This window comes from Canis lupus, chromosome 1 (assembly GCF_003254725.2).
Source record: "Canis lupus dingo isolate Sandy chromosome 1, ASM325472v2, whole genome shotgun sequence".
Classification (NCBI taxonomy): domain Eukaryota; kingdom Metazoa; phylum Chordata; class Mammalia; order Carnivora; family Canidae; genus Canis; species Canis lupus.
Window position 1 is genome coordinate 25,728,425 of NC_064243.1, and position 18,943 is coordinate 25,747,367.

The 18,943-nt window shown below is 40.3% G+C and overlaps 1 protein-coding gene and 1 non-coding gene across 24 annotated transcripts in view; both read left to right on the plus strand.

The window, feature by feature from the left end:
• LOC112644136 (pantetheinase) overlaps window positions 1-18,943 on the plus strand; it is a 72,245-nt gene that overhangs the window by 28,099 nt on the left and 25,203 nt on the right. For 3 of the 23 annotated variants that reach the window (XM_049113738.1, XM_049113882.1, XM_049114008.1), the window contains one exon: window positions 18,041-18,178. The exons of 13 other annotated variants lie outside the window; for them this stretch is intronic. In XM_049113738.1, the coding sequence (XP_048969695.1) occupies window positions 18,041-18,178 (138 nt within the window). Of the gene's footprint in view, window positions 1-225; window positions 271-12,279; window positions 12,420-12,827; window positions 12,883-17,672; window positions 17,857-18,040; window positions 18,179-18,943 lie in introns of those variants that run through there. 7 more of the 23 variants (XM_025422300.3, XM_049114149.1, XM_049114037.1 and 4 more) reach the window with 5 other exon arrangements.
• LOC125752898 (U6 spliceosomal RNA) lies at window positions 7,911-8,015 on the plus strand. Its single transcript, XR_007403477.1, has one exon. It is a non-coding gene; the product is annotated as a U6 spliceosomal RNA (small nuclear RNA).

The following is an 18,943-nucleotide window of genomic DNA, read 5'->3' on the forward strand; positions in this document are numbered from 1 at the left end:
GGCCTGGAGGATGGGTCTTCAGACGCCTCTAAGCCGGTCCACATCAGGCAAGTTCTGAAGCAAAGGGCCTAATTCTTCTGTTCTCCCTGACTCAGGAATCAGCATAAATTTCAGAGTTTACCAAGTTGCAGTGCCCCGCCTCCAGCGCAGACGCAGACGCCTGCGGCCCCAAACCTCAGTGCCCCAGGCCAACTTTTCCTTCACCCACAAGTCACTTCCGTTTCTCTGCTCCAAGCACTCACCCAAGGAGGACACTCAGGGTTTACAAAGGTAACTGTCATCAAGCTTCCTCAAGTGGAACTCCATCGTTTAGGTCATTTCAGGTTATTTGGTCCTGGCCCGACAGGCAGATTCTGGCCCTCATCTGCCTTTCCTTTTTCTCTTTTCCGTGTGTGTGTGTGTGTGTGTGTGTGTGTGTGTGTGTGTGTGTGTGTTCTGTTTTCTCTACAGTCGAAACCCGCAACAGCTCCTCCGAGGCAGCATCTTAAAACTGCGACAAGAAACAGAGTGTTGCCCCCGCGATCCGCGGACGCCCGGGGTGGTGTTGGCCCGTCGGCCGAGACCCGGCACCAGAGGAGCCTTGTGAGGCCGAGGCTTCGCGGCGTGCCGCCGGAAGCCGGCGGGGGAGGTGGGCGGGCGCCGGCGGGGCGGGGCGGGGGCGGGGGCGCGCACCCCTCCTCGGCGGACTCACAGGCTTTGAGGCCCCGCCTCCTCCGGGCCCAGCTCGGCTCCGCCCCGAGGGGGCCGGCCTGCCAGGGCCCTCTCCCCCCCGAGCCCGGAGAGCCGGAGACAGCGGCGGCGGAGGCCAAGAGTTAGTTTGAATATCAAAAGAATATTGCTGGAAAATTAGAATGATTTTTCTCTGTTAAAGCTTTTTTAGATGATTGGTTTGCTTTTATTAGAAATTATAAACAAAATTTTCTTATGTAATCTGCCTAGAAAAAGATTTTATGCTGTTTTCATCAAATCTTTGCTCATTCAAAAGATAGTCCTTAATATTAAAAGAGCTAAGATTTTTACAATTATGTAACTCTTCTCATTTACCTTTAAAATCTTTTATTGTCACTTTGTCTAAATAAATCCATAGTTTTATAATGATCTGTGATCCTTCTTTAATTAAATGCTTGAAGCTTTTGATATTTTTTGACAAATTTCCCAAAATCAAATTATTATTATTATTTTAAGATTTTATGTTTAAGTAATCTCTAACCCGACGGGCTTGAATTCACACCTCAAGATCAAAGAGTCAGTCTGACAGAGCCAGCCAAGTGCCCCCAAAATCAAGTTCTAAAATAACATCTTTGACTACAGTCTAACATTCAATGATTTTGTTTCTCATCATGAAACAGAGGATTAAACTAATTGCACTTATTACATGGGAAGTATTGTCAAGTAATACTAAACATTCCAGGTAAAGAATGCCACTTCTTGGCAGGTACAGGAACCTCAGAATGTTTTGCAGACTCAACAAGAGAGGAACTCACCCAAATATATAAGTATTACATGCAGTCTGGTGGCAAATATTTGGCTTGGCTTCTGGCCTCAAGAGGCTGTTAAAAGTTCAATGTAGAGATTCCTTATAAAAGTTCCAACAAGGCCGATTTAAGAGTCTAAAATGATCAATTGCTATTCTTGCTGAACTCTATATAGAATCAGGCCAAGGTTGCCCCCACACGCCATATTTATTTTATAAATTAATCAGTCTTAATTTGGCTACCTTTGGTCATAAAATGAGAGTGTTTATAAAGAGAAAAATTATATTTAAGTAACATACCTTTATGGATATCAGATTCAGATCTGATGAGACTAGATCCTGTTTTTTTCTAGTTTCCTTCAATGTCTGGTCACAACTCCTAATTAACATTTCCAATTTTTTCTGTAATTTTGACATGGAATCACTTTCAAGTAAAAATTCCTCTTTTCTTGGAGCTCTGCAAACTAAATATACACAGCTTTATGTAAACTTGAGAGAAATCACCATAACAACTCATATATAGATCATCTTCATGCCTGTTGTCACTCGGTCACCAGACACACTTGACCTACAAACCAAAAGAGTCTGCCGGATGCACACTGCCTGCCCTCACCCTATTTGAAGATGCTTAGCCTGATAACTAGAAATCTTCTAAACTAGCTACTCTCAGAACTCAGAAACCAGTTTTATAATTTATCTAATCTTAACCATTGCTTTTCTTTTGTTTTCATAAAAATACCTCTTCTTTATTGCATGATTAATTGAACCACAGGCTTAACTTTGAAAATACATAAGCTGGGGCACCTGGATGGCCCTGTCCATTTGTCTTGTTAATTCGTCCCCAGATTTATTGGCTCTTTACCTAAAAAGTAGTCTGAACCTTGTTGTTGTCTGAAAATGCCTGCCTTGGTTGTTTCTTTAGGTCTCAATTCATTTTGGGGCTTCCATGCACACTACTAAAACTTTATTTTTTCTCCTGTTAGTATGTCTCATGTCAATTTAATCTCCATACCAGCCGGAAGATGTTGAAAGGGTAGAAGTAAATTGTTTCTTCCCCCAGAGACAATTTCCCCATGTTTTCTCCTTTGTATGAGCAGAAAGGCACATTTGGGTAGCTTATCAGTTGGTGGCTTAGCAAAGCTAATGTAGTGACAGTAGTGATCAGAGGACGCAGCTCAGGCACCAGAGTGGAAGTTGTTGGTCCCCATCCGTCGCAGTTTCAGCCAATGGCATTCTACCTCAAATCTTGCAGGTGTTCATCTGAAGACCTCTCTCTTGACTAGTACATGCTAAGTAGGCCACAATTACAGACTGATGAGATGGTATGACATGTGAGGACAGGAGAAGGGTTATAAAGTCAGTGATTAAGTTCTATCTTGTCTTGAGCCTGGGCCCCTGTGCTGTAACCTTTGCTAGGGTTTCTCAACTTTTTCTTTTCCTAAGTTGAAACAGGAAGGCTTGGAGGGCTACAGTGCAGTTTTCCCTTTGCCCAGGCTAATTATGCTTTGGTAAATGGTTTCCCTTGAGGACAGCCTTTGGTTGAGGAGAACAAAATGTTTTGGGCTTATTTCAAAGTTGGGAATATTTTTCTTCCCACTGTAGGAAGTATGAGGCAGAGGGATTTTTGTCTCCATTGTTCTCCCAGAGGATCTGGTGGGGTTCCTAGAGGGAAATCTCACAAAAGTCTGAGGGCCTCTCTGACACTAGGACCTCCCTAAGATTTTAACTCTTAAGCTTGTCCACACAGAGTGTCTTGGCAATTAGTTAATGACAGTTAATATGATCATACCTATTCTGGTTCCAACCACCTGTACCCTTAGAATGTGACCTCACTTGGAAATAAGATTGTTTCAGATAGAAGTTAAAATGAGGTCATTCTGGAGGAAGATAGGCAGTAAATCCAATGACTGGTGTCCTTGTAAGAAGGGGGAATTTGGACTCAGATATGCACACAGTGAGAACACCATGTGCAGACACAGGGAGAAGACAGAGATCTATGCAGAGAGAGGGGGCTTGAAAAGATCCTTCCCTTGCAGTCCCTCAGAGGAACGACTCGCCGACACTTTCCTCTGAAACTTCTTGCCTCAAGAACCGTGAGATAATAAATTTCTGTTGTTTAAACTGCCCAGTTTGGGGTACTTTGGAAGACAACCTAGCAAACTAAAACATACATTTCCTTTTAGATCCTCATAAATCCCTGCAATAAGGGTCCTTTGTTATATAAGATTTGTTTAATCTATGTCTATCGTGCAAAACCATAAGGCTTGCTTTGAGTAGATTTGATAATTTATTTTAAGGTGCTAACTCTTGGGAATCACATGATTAATTGTGTTTTCCTCTCTACATATCAAGACTTGCTCTCTTTATCAGCAGTCATCTGACTTCAGCATGATTACCTCGTTACTGGTTTATGTGGCAGTTTTGGTTCTCTGTGTCATAAAAGTCAGCTCCCGGATACATTTATTGCAGCTGTTTATGAACATGCAGTGAAATTGCCTAATGCCACCCTAGTACCAGTGTCCCATGAAGAGGCATTGGCAGTAATGAACCAAAATCTGGACCTGTTGGAGGCAGAATCACTTCAGCAGCAAACCAGGTATTCTCTCTCAAGCACTCTGGATTCCACAAGAGAAAGATGGGGTCTTAGGAGACAGGGTCCCTGTCAAGTTCAATTATACTTTTGGAAAACATGTATGTTAGGTAGCCAACAACTTTGTTGTACTTCTCCTCTTACCTCCTTCTCAAAATTGTTACAGCAAGGATACTGTTCTACTTCCCTAATTGTGAGATAAAATTAAGAAAATAATAGCTTCATCATCATTAAGGGGCAGTAGATCTTTGAGAACTTGCTATATGCTCAGCAGCTCTGCTGCTCTTTCACTATATAGAGAGTGGAGGATAAGGGGATCAGGACCAGGTACTGTGCAGTGAGTATTAGTAGCCTTGGTATACTTTTGTGCTCTTAGCCTTGTGTGGGTTTTTGGATTAGTTTATAACACCAAAATAAAGTTAAGTTGCAAATTACTTAACAATATGTATTATGTACTTATATTTCATTCTAATTACAAGATAAACTATATATGTTAATGTGTAGTGAGTTCTGGGTTGAATGAAGGGTTAAGTATAAAGGTCTGGTTTGAATGGATATGATTTTTTTAAAGATTTATTCATGAGAGACAGCGAGAGAGAGAGAGAGAAGAGAGAGAGAGGGGCAGAGACACAGGTAGAGGGAGAAGCAGGCTCATGCAGGGACCCCGATGGGGTACTCAATCCCAGATCCCAGGATCACGCCCTGAGCTGAAGGCAGATGCTCAACCACTGAGCCACCCAGGCGTCCCTGAATGGATATGATTTAAACAAGATATTTGTAGGTCAGGTATAGAGGGAGATTATGTGAAGTGTGATGAGTCATGAATACATACATGTAACTCCCATCTACCAATATACATTCTTATACAATACAAACATTTTAAATACTATGAAGAATTCTGAGGTCCTTTTTCATCCTTAGTCCAGTATTTTCTAAAAGCTGCAGCAGCTTTCAGGGTGACTCTCCCATCTGAAGGGGCCCCAGTGAGCTCATGGTGTACCTCTGGGCTTGGCACCCTTTGGGGAATCTGTCTGAGTGCTCTCCTTCTGAGAAGCCAGAATCACTTTTACAGAGTGATTTGGAGAGCAGGGAAGGTTGGAGCAGAGGAGGAAGTAAAATGGAGAATTTGAGTATAAATCAATCCTGTAATACAAACCCGACTGGTGGGGGGGGGCGATTTTGAGAAGAATTGGTTTTATGCTTAACAACCGCAGTGGATAGCAAACCTTTCAATAAGCTATTGATGTTTAAGAAAGAATGAAAATGTTATAGAGAAAAGGTGGTGGGATTAGACTTGCAATTGTGAAAAAATTATAAAAATACAGAACACAAAAAATTAAGATTGAAAGAAAGAAAAGGCCTGGATGGCTGTTGCTAATCCATTCAGTTTCTCAGGTTCCTTTACAGACCCTCTCTTGGATTGTTTTCTTACCTGAGAAATATTTTAATTGAGCTACATTTTTAACAGGGTGCACATATTATTGTGACTCCAGAAGATGAGATGGCTGGAACTTTAGCAGGGAAACTATCTACCCATACTTGGAGGATATCCCAGACCCTGGAGTGAACTGGATCCCTTGTAATAATCCTAAAAGGTAAGGAAATAGGTGGTGGACAATTCAATCATGAACATGAACTTCCTTTATCTGGAAGGACTTTGTAGAAGATCACGTGTAAGATCCACTGTCACTCTCAAGTCAACCATTTTATTATTTTTCATCTCCTGTGGATACATTTATTAGGAAAGTGAATATGAGTTGTGAAATCACAGAAAATCAGTCCAGGAAGGTAACACAGAAATCATCAAATTCAATGTGAATATATTTCCATTGAGAAAAGGAACCTGGAGAGAGAATAGCATAACTTGCTTAGGGATACAGGGGTAGTGGTGAGTCAAAGATGACTAAAGGTGACTAAACAATCAAACTTTAGTTTTCTGACTTCTACCAGTGAACAGAAAATTGTTGTCCCGTGTTTCCATAATTTGGAAACTGTGTGAGAAAATGGCAAAATAGAGCCACGTGTTAGTTCGGATTTAAAATTTTCCTTTTTAGTCAATAAGATAGCTGAATGAGGTTAATGTGTATGAAGTCCTAAGAGCTTAAAGTGATGATGTAGCAGAACTGCGGAAGTGGTTTAAGCCAGGTCTAGACTTTATTTTTAAGATCGTATTTATTTAGAGAGCACAGGGAGAGAGGCAGAGACACAGGCAGAGGGAGAAGCAGGTTCCACGCAGGGAGTCCGATGTGGGACTTGATCCCAGGATCCTGGGATCACACCCTGGGCTGAAGGCAGGCGCTAAACCTGAGCCACCCAGGTGTTCCTTTTTTTTTTTTTTTTTTAAGATTTTAGGGTGTGTGTTCTAAGAAAGCATTTTGTAGTCTTTATTGGATATAGCAAACAGTCTGAAAGATACAGTTTAAATGTGCATATATTTGGATATATGATGGACTTTCAAGATTAATAGAGACAGAAGGGAAATATGTTATCAGGACTGTTTAAAAAAATCCCACAGAATTCTATTAAGTGTACTTATTCTACCAGTTGTGGTGATCTGAAAAGACTTCGCTAAATGTTTCAAGTGATGTGATGTATTGTGTTTAATACCTAGGTATTTCAGACATTAATTGAAGCAAACGAGAGAGAAGAATTGTCAAATACTCATTCTTTATATATAATGCATTAAGATAATTTTTAGATGTGGTTTCTCATCCTTCTTGGTCTTTTTCAAGGATATGTTTTTGTTGATAATTGGTATGGTTTTGCTTATATTAATTGTACCAATTTGTAGATCTATCTAATGGTCTCGGTTTGATACTCAAAGAAAGCTTTTACTACTATTGCCAGGAGATAGCGCTAAATTTCCATTCATTTAACTGTTATTTTACACTTCTAGCTCTTCTTCAATAACCTACCTCCTATTAACCATCTATTATTTAAAGATTGTGCCAAGAGAGAATAAATATGGCTACATGTTACATGTAGTAGGGTCTCACTTTGAAGATTGCTTTTAAATTACTTACTGGGACAACTACTGTAACCTGATAAAGAATAAAGAAATCAGGCACCTGGGTGGCTCAGATGGTTAAGCATCTGTCTGCCTTCTGCTCAGGTCATGATCCCAGAGTCCTGGAATTGAGCCCCAAGCTCCCTGCTCATAGGGGTGTCTGCTTTTCCCTATTCCTCTCCACCCTGCTCGTGTGTTCTTCTCTCTCTGTTTCTCTCTCAAATGAGTAAATGAAATCTTTAAAAAAAAAAAAAAGAATAAAGAAAACATTAACAAGCATTCCAGTATTTCCATTTTTCCATACTGTCTGGTAGTGCCCTAGGTCAAGTCACTCCTTGTTTCCTTTAATCTGAGCTATTGCAACAGCTTTCTAATGATTCCCTGTATTTAGTCTCTTATCATTCTAATACATTCTATACCCTAATGGCCTATTATCTTAAGGAAAATTCAGATCATGTGACTTCTGTCCTCAAAACCTTTTGTCTATTAAATTTGAAGTAAGTTTTTAGCTTTTGTGCTGAGCTCTTTATGATCCCAAATGCATCTTTAAATTCCTTTCCTTTTCTATCCCTAATGATGCCTCTGCTCCAACCAGATTGACTATTCCCTGAACAAGATTTCCCTTTTCTTAACCTCCAGGGTCTCTTTTTTTCCTAATTTTTTTTTATTGTGGTAAAATATATATAGAACATAAGGTTTACTATCTTAACCATTTAAAATGTACAGTCAGTAGTATTAAGTATATTTGTATTGTTATTCCACCATCACTATCACCCACCTCCAGAACCCTTTTATCTAGCAAAACTCAAACTCTATACCCATTAAACAATAATTTTGCTTGCGGTCATTTTGGCAGCACCTATACTAAATTGGAGCAATACAGAATATTAGCATGGCTCTTGCACAAGGATGACATGCAAATTCCTGAAGCACTCATATTTTAGAAAAGAAAGAGGAGACATTATAGTGATACCACAGAAATACAAAAGATTATGAGAAGAGGCTACTAAGAATAAGATATGACAACAAATTGACAACGTAAGATAAATCCATGGATTTCTAGAAATAGGGAACCTAACAAGACCAATAATGATTAAGGAGATTGGATCAGTAATCAAAAAATTCCCAGCAAAGGAAAGCTTGAACCAAATGAATTACAGATAAATTCTACAAATATTTAAGGAAGAGTTAATGCCAGTCCCTCTTAAACTCATCTAAAATATTTAAGAGGAGGGAACATTCCCAATTCACTTAATGGAGCCAGGGTTACCTTGATGCCAGTTAGATAAGGATACCACAAGGTAAAAAAAAAAACCACTACAGCCAATATCCCTGATGAATACAGACATAGAAGTTCTTAACAAAATACTAGGAAACCAAATTCATATATTAAAAGGATAAGAGACCATGATTAAATGGAATTTGTCCTGGCATGCAAGAATTTTTCAACATAAGTAATACAAAATGTGATACACCATATTAATAGAATGAAATATGAAAATCATAAAATCACTTCAATAGATGCAGAAAAGCATTTGACAAAATTCCACATACTTTCATTATAGAAACGATCAAGAAAGTCAATATAAAAGGGACACATCTCAACATAATGAAGGCCATATATGGCAAGCCTGCAGCTAAAAGCATACTGATAGAAATTTGAAGAATCCTCTAAGATCAGGGAAAAGACAAGGTGTCCACTCTCCATACTCCTATTCAATGTACTACTAGAAGTCTTAGCCAGAGCAATTAGTCAAGCGAAGAAATAAATGGCATCCAAATTGGAAAGGAAGAACTAAAATTGTTTCATTGCTGCTGCTGTGTCTTGTATAAGAAAATCCTAAGGACTTCACCAAAAACTATGAAACCAAAGCTAAATAACCAGTTAAGAAATGGGCAGAAGATATGAATAGACATTACCCACAGACATTCAGATGGCTAAAGACACATGAAAAAATGCTCACCATCACTCATCAGGGAAATACAAATCAAAATCATGGTGAGATACCACCTCACACCTGTCAGAATGGCTAAAAATAATAACACAGGAAGCAACAGATGTTGGTGAGGATGTGGAGACAGGGGAATCTCTTACACAGGTGGTAAGAATGCAAACCGGTGTAGCCACTCTAGAAAACGGTATGGAAATTCTCAAAAAGCTAAAAATAGAACTACCTTTCTAACTCAGGATGTATACTACTAGGTACTTACCCACAGGATACAAAAATACAGATTTGAAGGGGCACATCCATCCCGATATTTATAGCAGCATTATCAACAATAGCTGCTATGCAAAGAGCTTAAATGTCCATTCACTAATTGATAAAGGTGTAGTATAGGGATACTTGGGGGCCAGTTGGTTAAGCATCTGCCTTCAGCTCAGGTCATGATTTTGAGGTCCTGAGATTGAGCTCCACATTGGGCTCTCTGCTCAGTGGGAAGTCTGCTTCTCCCTCTCCTCTTTCTCTGTCCTTCCCCTCCCTACTCATGCTCTCTCTCTTCTCACAAATAAATTTTTAAAGAAGATGTAGTGTACACACACACACACACACACACACACACACGGAATGTTACTCAGCTATCAAAAAGGATGAGCTCTTGCCATGTGCAACAACATGGATGGAGCTAGAGTATATTATGCTAAGTGACATAAGTCAGAGGAAGACAAATCCATATGATTTCACTCATATGTGGAATTTAAGAAACAAAACAGATGAAATATGGGAAGGAAAAAGAGGGAGGAACCATAAGAGACTCTAATTCTATAGCTAGAGTTCTCTATAGAACAAAGATTGATGGAGGGAGATGGGTGGGGAAATGGCTCAGATGAATAATGAATATTAATGAGAGCACTTACTGTGATGGGCAGTAGATGTTATTGTAAATGATAAATCACTAAATTCTATACCTGGAGCAATTAATTAGAATTCAAATAAAAATTGGAAAAAAAAGTGAATTCAGGAAAGTTGCAGGATACAAAATCAATATATTAAAGTCAGTTCTATTTCTGTATACTAATGATGAACCATTAAAAAATAATCTCATTTACAAAGTACCAAAAATAATAAAATACTTAGGAATAAATTTAAAAAGAAGGGAAGGGAAAGATCTGTACACCAAAAATAATCAGACATTAAGGGAAGAAATTGAAGAAAACATAAATAAATGAAAAGATCCTGTGTTCTTTGATGAAGAGTTAATAGTGTTAAAATATTCATACTACCCAAACCATCTACAGATTCAGTGCTATGCTTATCAAAATTAAAATTGTATCTTCATAGAAATAGAAAAAAATAGATCCTCAAATTTGTATGGAGCTACTGAAGATTCCAAATAGCCAAAGCAATCTTGAGAAAAGAACAAGCCAGAAGCATCACACTTCCGGATTTCACCTATATTAGAAAGCTATAGTAATCAAAACTTACTGTGCTATTTTATTGGCATAAAAACAAACACATAGACCAGTAGACAGACTCCAAAGCCAGAAGTAAATCATGTGTATATAGTCAACTAATATTTGACAAAGAGCCTTGAATATACAATGGAAAGAGGATAGTCTCCTCAATAACTGGTATTGGGAAAACTGTATATTCATATGCAAAAGAGCAAAATTGAACCTTTATCTTACATACTCCCAACCCCTTCATCATATAGGCACACTTGATTAAGTTATTGGCCATTGGCTCTTGATTCAATTTCCAGGCCCTGTCTCCTCCCCTGAGGTCAGGGTTGGGACTGAAATTCCAAACCTGTAATTCCATGATTGGTTTCTGGCACTGACTTCCCTTGAATCAGAGAGCATCAACTGGATCAACTGGGTTAGCTGGATGATTGAGGAGATAAGGGAAGTAAAGTCTCCAAAGTCCTCTGGCAAGTGAGTGGTGTTGTGCCCAAGATTTCGAATCCGAGAAACCACCAAGGAGCCGACACCGATGCAAACACACGAGGGTTTATTTACAAGCTCGAGCTTGGGTCCAAGTGTACCCGACACAGGGGAGCAGGGACTTGGACACCGAGACCTAGAGGCGCAGCAGCTTTATAGGGGCCAGTGGCCAATGGGATACGCAGAAAGTTGCACAGGCATGTCGGTCCCCACGCAGGTGGCCAATTGCATTACACCTTTCCCTATATATCCACTTGAGCGGGCCTATTACTCTGGTCAGAATCGGGCGGAGTTTTGGCAGGCACAAGGCGGGGTGACATTGTTATGAGCCCATTTCCGATTAGGGTGTGCCCAGCGGCTGGACTGGGGGCAGCGCCTTAAGCAATAAGCAGGTCATGGGGGTCACACAGGAGGTGGCGGGTGCAGCACAAAATGGAGTTAGTCCTGCTCTGCTTGTCCAGGGGCAGGGGATTTTTGTTAAATTTCCTGGGTCCCACAAGTGGCAGTCCTAGGCAAAATTCCTTAAGTGATGCCTTGGGTCTTTTGAGTACCAGGCACTCTGCTAGGTACTGGGGTCAGAGAAGTGCAAGAGGCAGCACCCATCCTATTTAGTCTTTGTTCTTCCCTATTTCTGGTTCTTTCCCTGGGGGTGGGGCACAAATCCCTGTGGAGTTCCTTCTGGGGCCTGCTGCCTCTGGGGTGCTATCCGTGAATGTCCCAACACGGTGGGTTTCTTTCCTACTCCGGCAGTGGGATGTCCCCTTCTCCCTCTAGAGAGGCAATCCTCTGCATCCTTGCAGAGTCCGGTGGTATTAATCAAGGCTCCTTTCCACAGAACAGTTTTGTTGGGCTCCAAGGCAGGCCACTCAGAACTGTGCCACTTTGGCATATTGATTATTTTAAATAAAAGTTCCTTAAGAAACAGCCAGTGCAAGAAAACACTGACTTCTCCTTGTCTTCAGAAGACAAGAAATAAATATCTTCTGTAAAAGGTGGCCTCTCTGCACCAGGAGGTAAAGAGATTCTTCTTGTCAGGCACGGGAAATTTGTCGTCAAAAAGGCTGTATAAACAACCCTTGTTACCTTTTATTGATTTACTACCAGGCCGAAATTCTGTCCAGAATTCCTTACTAATTGAAGCTCTCCAAGTCGTTTTCTTTGTCCTGTCAATTCTTCACAGATTTATTGCCTCTTTGTCTAAGAAGTATAAAAACTGCCTGCCTTTGGTCATTTAGGTCTCCATGTCATTACTGGACCTCTGTGTGTGTAAACCATAAAACCCCCCCCCATTAATCTGGCTCATGTCCCTTACCTTCTTCTATCAGCTGGAGATCCTTGACAGCAGAGGAAGTGGTTCCTCCCCTGCAGTTGGGCGTAGCCAGCTGGGTCAGCTTCCGCTGGATATTTGCTCTGAAGGGTCTGCAGTTTTGAGATCTCGGGAAATCTGACGTACAGCCAGCAGAGGGTAAGATTTCTTACCCTTTCAGTCTCCTGGAATCTCTGTCTGTGGGGTCTGGTGGAGGGAGAGTGATGACATTCTTTTTCTCTTTCTCTCAAATTAGCAGGAGAAAATATTTGTAGAACTAATTCCTTGAGCGACTCTTGGTAAAAATTTGGTAGAGTACTGTTTGGTTAGTGATCCATTTCCTCCCAGATGGCTTTTGTTTTCCTTTGTGGTGTCTTTTGTGTTGTTTGTCTTAAAGGGGATTACCATAAATCAGAAGGCAGGCATAGGCCCTCTCAGCTGTTCAAGTGGGCCTCACAGTGCTGGGTTCATGCTTCTCATCAGGCAGTGTCTGTTTAGACATACTTTGCTGTGGGTCCCTTGTAAAAACTGGATGAAGTTTTCTTTTTGTCTTGTTCTATGTCCTAGGAACTTGGCTTTGTGACCAATGAGGATATTCTCTTTGGTTTCTGCCATCTGGAGGGTATGTTTACTGGGGTGCATTTACTGGGGTACACTAAGGTAGCCAGTTGAATAGACTGGGGATCGGAGACATCCATTTATAGGCAGCATTTTCTTTGTCCAGTTGTGCCAGCTCTCAGGGGAGTTTGTCCTAAGAGCTCCTAGACTGTAAGAGCCTTTGTCATCTCAACCTTCATTGCTTCATTGCTTGCTTTATCGAGCACTAACAAAGTGCTCGAAAATCCCATTCCAGTAGCACCTGCCCACTGTCACAGATTGGCGGGTCTGGGACTGGAAGCTTCACCCTTTTATGGGAGACTGGAGACACCTGATACACCACATCATTCTTCCCACCTGGCCCTGAAGGTCTTTGCTTCTTGGACTATTCTTGGGAGTAGACTTTTGGATCATGGGGTTTTCATCAAACTAGATCCCTCTCTAGGGATGCCCTCTTGTATCTTTGGTCAAAGCATAAAAAGGTTTATTGGTTTGAGTCACTATTAATTGATAATTAAATAGTAAGAACCATGGTAAGATCAATGGCCGAAAGATGAATCCTTTAAATTGGCTAAATTAAAAAAAGTCTTTATGGTGAGCTTTTAATTGTTTTATTAGTATAAAGCTAGCTTTAAAAGATTCCTTTGACAAGATAAAGAACAGAAATTAGACTTAAGGCAAAAATTAATGTCTATATCCATTGCAAATTTCCCTTCTTAAAATCTGACCCGATCTGTCAGTTTTAACTTCCCTTTCCTTATAAGATTTATTTTAGACAGCAGTCCAGCTTAATCTCAAGCTCAAAGTATACAGGCTATTCTTCTAAATGCTGGAAGCCAAGAAGTAAATTTGGCAGAAGTACCTGGGACAGGGAGTAGGGCTTGCTTTGCTGTAATCAGGGTCTGCCAGCTTTAGGCATTTCTATGCAATGACCTTGGCAGATGGATCTTAGAACTATGCATCTCCCCCACCTCCCCGCCCGCCACCCCCCACAGAATTCATCATGTCTCTTGAACAGCAACAGATCTTTTAAATTATAAAGCCCCTTCCTCCACTTTCAAAAGATCCTACCAAATTTAGAGGATTTAGAAATGTTAATGGCTGTTCGAAACCCCAATCACAGAGAACTTGGCTGCTAAGGAAAGTTTCTTTCAGCTCCTGATTATATTATGATTATTAGGCAAACCAGAAGGCCCCCTGGAGCCCAGCCCCCTTCACAGAGGAAACAGATCACCAAAATTTCTCCTAAGCCCCTCTTGCAATTAATCAGTGGAAGGATGATTCTCAGGGCCTAATAATAATAAAAGCCCAAGGTTAAATTACATACTTAGAAAAAACTTTTACTAAAATGCTTTATACAGAATTTATGAAGGCATAAAACTTTTGATCTCCATTTTAGTTAAACATCTCATATTAGTAAAAAGGCAGGTCAATCCCTTGATATTCAGGCTACAATCCAAATCTTTAGGGGGAATTAAAGACAATTGTCTTTGTGTTACAAATCTCTATACAACTAGAAATGCAACTCTAAAAACAAGTCAAAACCCACCTATTTTTACTGATCTCAAAATCTTGCCTATTCCTCTCAATGCTTTATAGACATAAAAGATCAGGATATTGGAACAAAATTGTTCTGTACCTAAGAAAATAAATATTTTTAAAATCGCAATTATCCCAAATTTCTTAAAACAAAAAACAAAAAACAACTTGCATGCTTTCTCTGTCCTTTCGAGTTATAAGTTTTATCATGTCTTTACATGTAAACACAATCCACAATTGCTTGAGACTGAAGAAAAAAGGAGGGAAGAGGCCTTTTAAAAATATAAATTGCTTTTAGCTAGCTTCAGACTCTTGATCCTCAGCTTAGGTCTGGATCTCAGGGGTCATTGGACTCTTGATCTCAGCTCAGGTCTGATCTCAGGGTTGTGAGTTCAAGCCCTGAGATGGGCTCCACACAGGCAGGAATTACTTAAAAAAAGATATAAGTTGCTAAAAGGACTTTTATGCCCAGGCTCTAGTATCTCTGCTAAGAGGACAATATGTCCCAAAAGTACAAATTGGAGAAAACTTGGGTACTTTGTGCCTTTGTGGTATCAATTTTCTCCCCTCTTCCCTAGGACCTAAGGGCCATTCTGAGATATAAACTTCAAGAAAACGTTTTTCACCAGAAGGAAAAAGAGAGGAAGAAAAGGTCTATAAAATCAGGCCTATAATGTTCTCTCCACAAAACAAATTCTGTAAGATTTTGTTTACATCTGAAGTATGTTTGTATGTATGTTCACATTGTTAAATAACAAAAATCCAACAAAGTAAATTTTAAAGATCTAATTGGCTTTATTAATCAATTTATGAATTGGGCAGCATCTCCTCTATCAATTAGAAAGGAACTCCCAAAGGGCTACAGAAAAGGAACTGTTTTTAAAGGTAGAGATGGAGTGGAAAAGACAGTTATTAGCAAGGAATCCATTGTTGTAGGCAGTTTGCCCTTCTAAGGGAAATGGAAGGGGTCTATCAATAAACTTTGTGTTGACCAGGAAATTTCAACACTTTTTGTGTTGCCAGATTAAAGGTTACATTCTTGGGGAGTTGAAACAGCAGTTAGTTTAGGTACTAAGTCTTGGTTTATTGGCTTGGAGTCTTAACCAAAGTAATGCCATATTGGGCCTGTGGTTTTTTAACAATATATATGTTGTAAGTGTGAGATATTTTTATACATCTGGATGGTATTACTAAAATTAATTTGTAAAAGAGCCCTGTTTATGTTTAATTGGTTTAAAAGCGGCTTATTTTCAAGTTCCCATGATCTGGGAAAATATTCAGTGTTTAAGTGAATTTAAGGTGGCTGGTTTATTAAAATAGGCACATCTTTAAAAGTCAAGCTGATACTATCTCTGTTTTTAAAAAATCTATAATTAGCTTGGGAGGATAACTGATTTTGCTGTCTCATATAGTTTTTGGTAATCTAAGCATAATTGTAAGAAGTAAATGGAATATATAATTTTAAAAGATTTTTAGAAAAAAGATTTTTGTAAACGTTTAAAATAGTTTCCCCAAATCTTTTTGGCAACTTGAAACCTTGAAGGTTTGCTAAGTGATAAGTGATAAGGTTAAGTTCACTGAATATCTAGGTCATTTTCAAATAACATGAAATAATAAACATTAAATGCTGAACATACATTTATCTACTTGTGGTTTCCTTATTACTCTAGAGAAACTAAAAATTTGGGTCTGCTAGTAAAGATGTTCTGTTCTTTTTTAATAAAAGATTGTACTATGAAGAAACACGTTTCTAGAAATTATGAAATATAGTCATAAATTTGCCAATCTAAAAATGCTGGGAAAACACAATTCACTGTTGCTTACTACTTAGTTTTCACTAGAAATTAAAGTTCCTAAGGATTAAAAGTTGTAATTAACATATTTGACTAAAGCTGCTAAAAATTATAAGGGAAACAACCCTGTGAGATAGATGTTTTGGTAAGAAACAGTATGACAAATGGCAATACATTTTTGTTGAGGGCAAAAATAATTCTTCCTGAAGTGAATCTAGTTATTTAGAAAGGGAAAACTTAAAAACCAAGTATAAAAATAAAAAATAAATATTACAACATGATTTATGAAAAAAAACCTTTGAAAAAAATTTTATATATAGCTAAGGTTAGGATAAGTATATTTAAGAGTTAGTTTTTTTTTTTTTAAGATTTTATTTATTTATTCATGAGAGACACAGAGAGAGAGAGAGGCAGAGACACAGGCAGAGGGAGAAGCAGGCTCCACGCAGGGAGCCCGACATGGGACTCGACTTGAGGACTCGATCCCGGGTCTCCAGGAACACGCCCTGGGCCGAAGGCAGGTGCTAAACCGCTGAGCCACCCAGGGATCCCCCAAGATTTATTTTTAAGTAATCTCCACACCCAACAGTGGGGCTCAAACTGGGAGGACAGGAGTCACATGCTCTACTGACTGAGCCAGCCGGGTGCTCCTACCCACTGAGACTTTAACAAGCTGTTTCAACCCATCTGGAAATCGTTTTGGTTTTCTGCCATCAGCAGGCATAATTATTTTATTTATTTATTTATTTATTTTAAACTTTCAGACTCACACATTTTTTTTTTTCTTAATAAACTCCACACCCAATGTGAGGCTCACATTCATGAGGCCGAGATCAGGAGTTGTATGATCTACTGATTGAGCCAGCCAAGAGCCTCTGCATTATTATTTTAAAATGAAATACAGAAACACTACTTCTTAGTCCTTTAAAGTCCTACTGCACATACCATTTCTTCGTGGGGTTATTAGAAAGCTTAGTCCTGAGACATGATATGTAACAGTATCTGCTTTATAGTACCTGCTGCATTCTACTGATTTTGTAAAGATTGAATATTTAAAAGCTTATATAAAGCTTTCAAGAAAAATGTGCCAGGCAATATGCCAAGCAGGAAATAAAACAAAAATTTAAGGTACGTGCCCTAAAACCAACTGGGTGAGGCAGACAGGTAAACAAATCCCACAATACACTGTTAAGAGTCGCCAGAGGCTTAAGGAACCAGGGCCCAGCCTCTAAACTCAGCGCGGGGTCCACAGAGCCGTTTCCTAACAGCGGATGGTGCTGGGGATGGTGCTGGCCGGCAGAAGAGGAAGGGGTGGGCTGCTCACAGGACACAGCTGTCTGCCGAGGCAGGGAGTTCCGAGTGGCAGATCCCAGAGCTGCAAGTGTGTGGCCTGGAGGATGGGTCTTCAGACGCCTCTAAGCCGGTCCACATCAGGCAAGTTCTTGAAGCAAAGGGCCTAATTCTTCTGTTCTCCCTGACTCAGGAACTCAGCATAAATTTCAGAGTTTACCAAGTTGCAGTGCCCCGGCCTCCAGCGCAGACGCAGACGCCTGCGGCCCCAAACCTCAGTGCCCCCAGGCCAACTTTTCCTTCACCCACAAGTCACTTCCCAAGTTTCTACTCTGCTCCAAGCACTCACCCAAGGAGGACACTCAGGGTTTACAAAGGTAACCTGCTCATCAAGCTTCCTCAAGTGGAACTCCATCGTTTAGGTCATTTCAGGTTATTTGGTCCTGGCCCGACAGGCAGATTTCTGGCCCTCATCTGCCTTTCCTTTTTCTCTTTTCCGTGTGTGTGTGTGTGTGTGTGTGTGTGTGTGTGTGTGTGTGTGTCTTCTGTTTTCTCTTACAGTCGAAACCCGCAACAGCTCCTCCGAGGCAGCATCTTAAAACTGCGACAAGAAACCAGAGTGTTCGCCCCCGCGATCCGCGGACGCCCGGGGTGGGTGTTGGCCCGTCGGCCGAGACCCGGGGCACCAGAGGAGCCTTGGTGAGGCCGGAGGCTTCGCGGCGGGTTTTGCCAGCCGGCGGAGGAGGGTGCGGGCGCCGGCCGGGGCGGGGGCGGGGGCGGGGGCGCGCACCCCTCCTCAGCGGACTCACAGGCTTTGAGGCCCCGCCTCCTCCGGGCCCAGCTCGGCTCCGCCCCCGAGGGCCCGGCCCGGCCGCAGGGCCCGCCCCCTCCGCCCCGAGCCCCGGAGAGCCCCGGAGAGCCCCGGAGAGCGCAGCGGCGCGGGAGGCCAAGAGTTAGTTTGAATATCAAAAGAATATTGCTGGAAAATTAGAATTTGATTTTTCTCTGTTAAAAAAAGCTTTCTTAGATGATTGGTTTGCTTTTTATTAGAAATCATAAACAAAATTTTCTTATGTAATCTGCCTAGAAAAAGATTTTATGCTGTTTTCATAATCAAATCTTTGCTCATTCAATAAGATAGTCCTTAATATTAAAAGAGCTAAGATTTTTTACAATTATGTAACCTTCTCTATTTACCTTTAAAATCTTTTATTGTCACTTTGTCTAAATAAATCCATAGTTTTATAATGATCTGTGATCCTTCTTTAATTAAATGCTTGAAGCTTTTGATATTTTTTGACAAATTTCCCAAAATCAAGTTATTATTATTATTTTAAGATTTTATGTTTAAGTAATCTCTACATCCGACGGGGCTTGAATTCATCACCTCAAGATCAAGAGTCAGTCTGACAGAGCCAGCCAAGTGCCCCCCAAAATCAAGTTCTAAAATAACATCTTTTGACT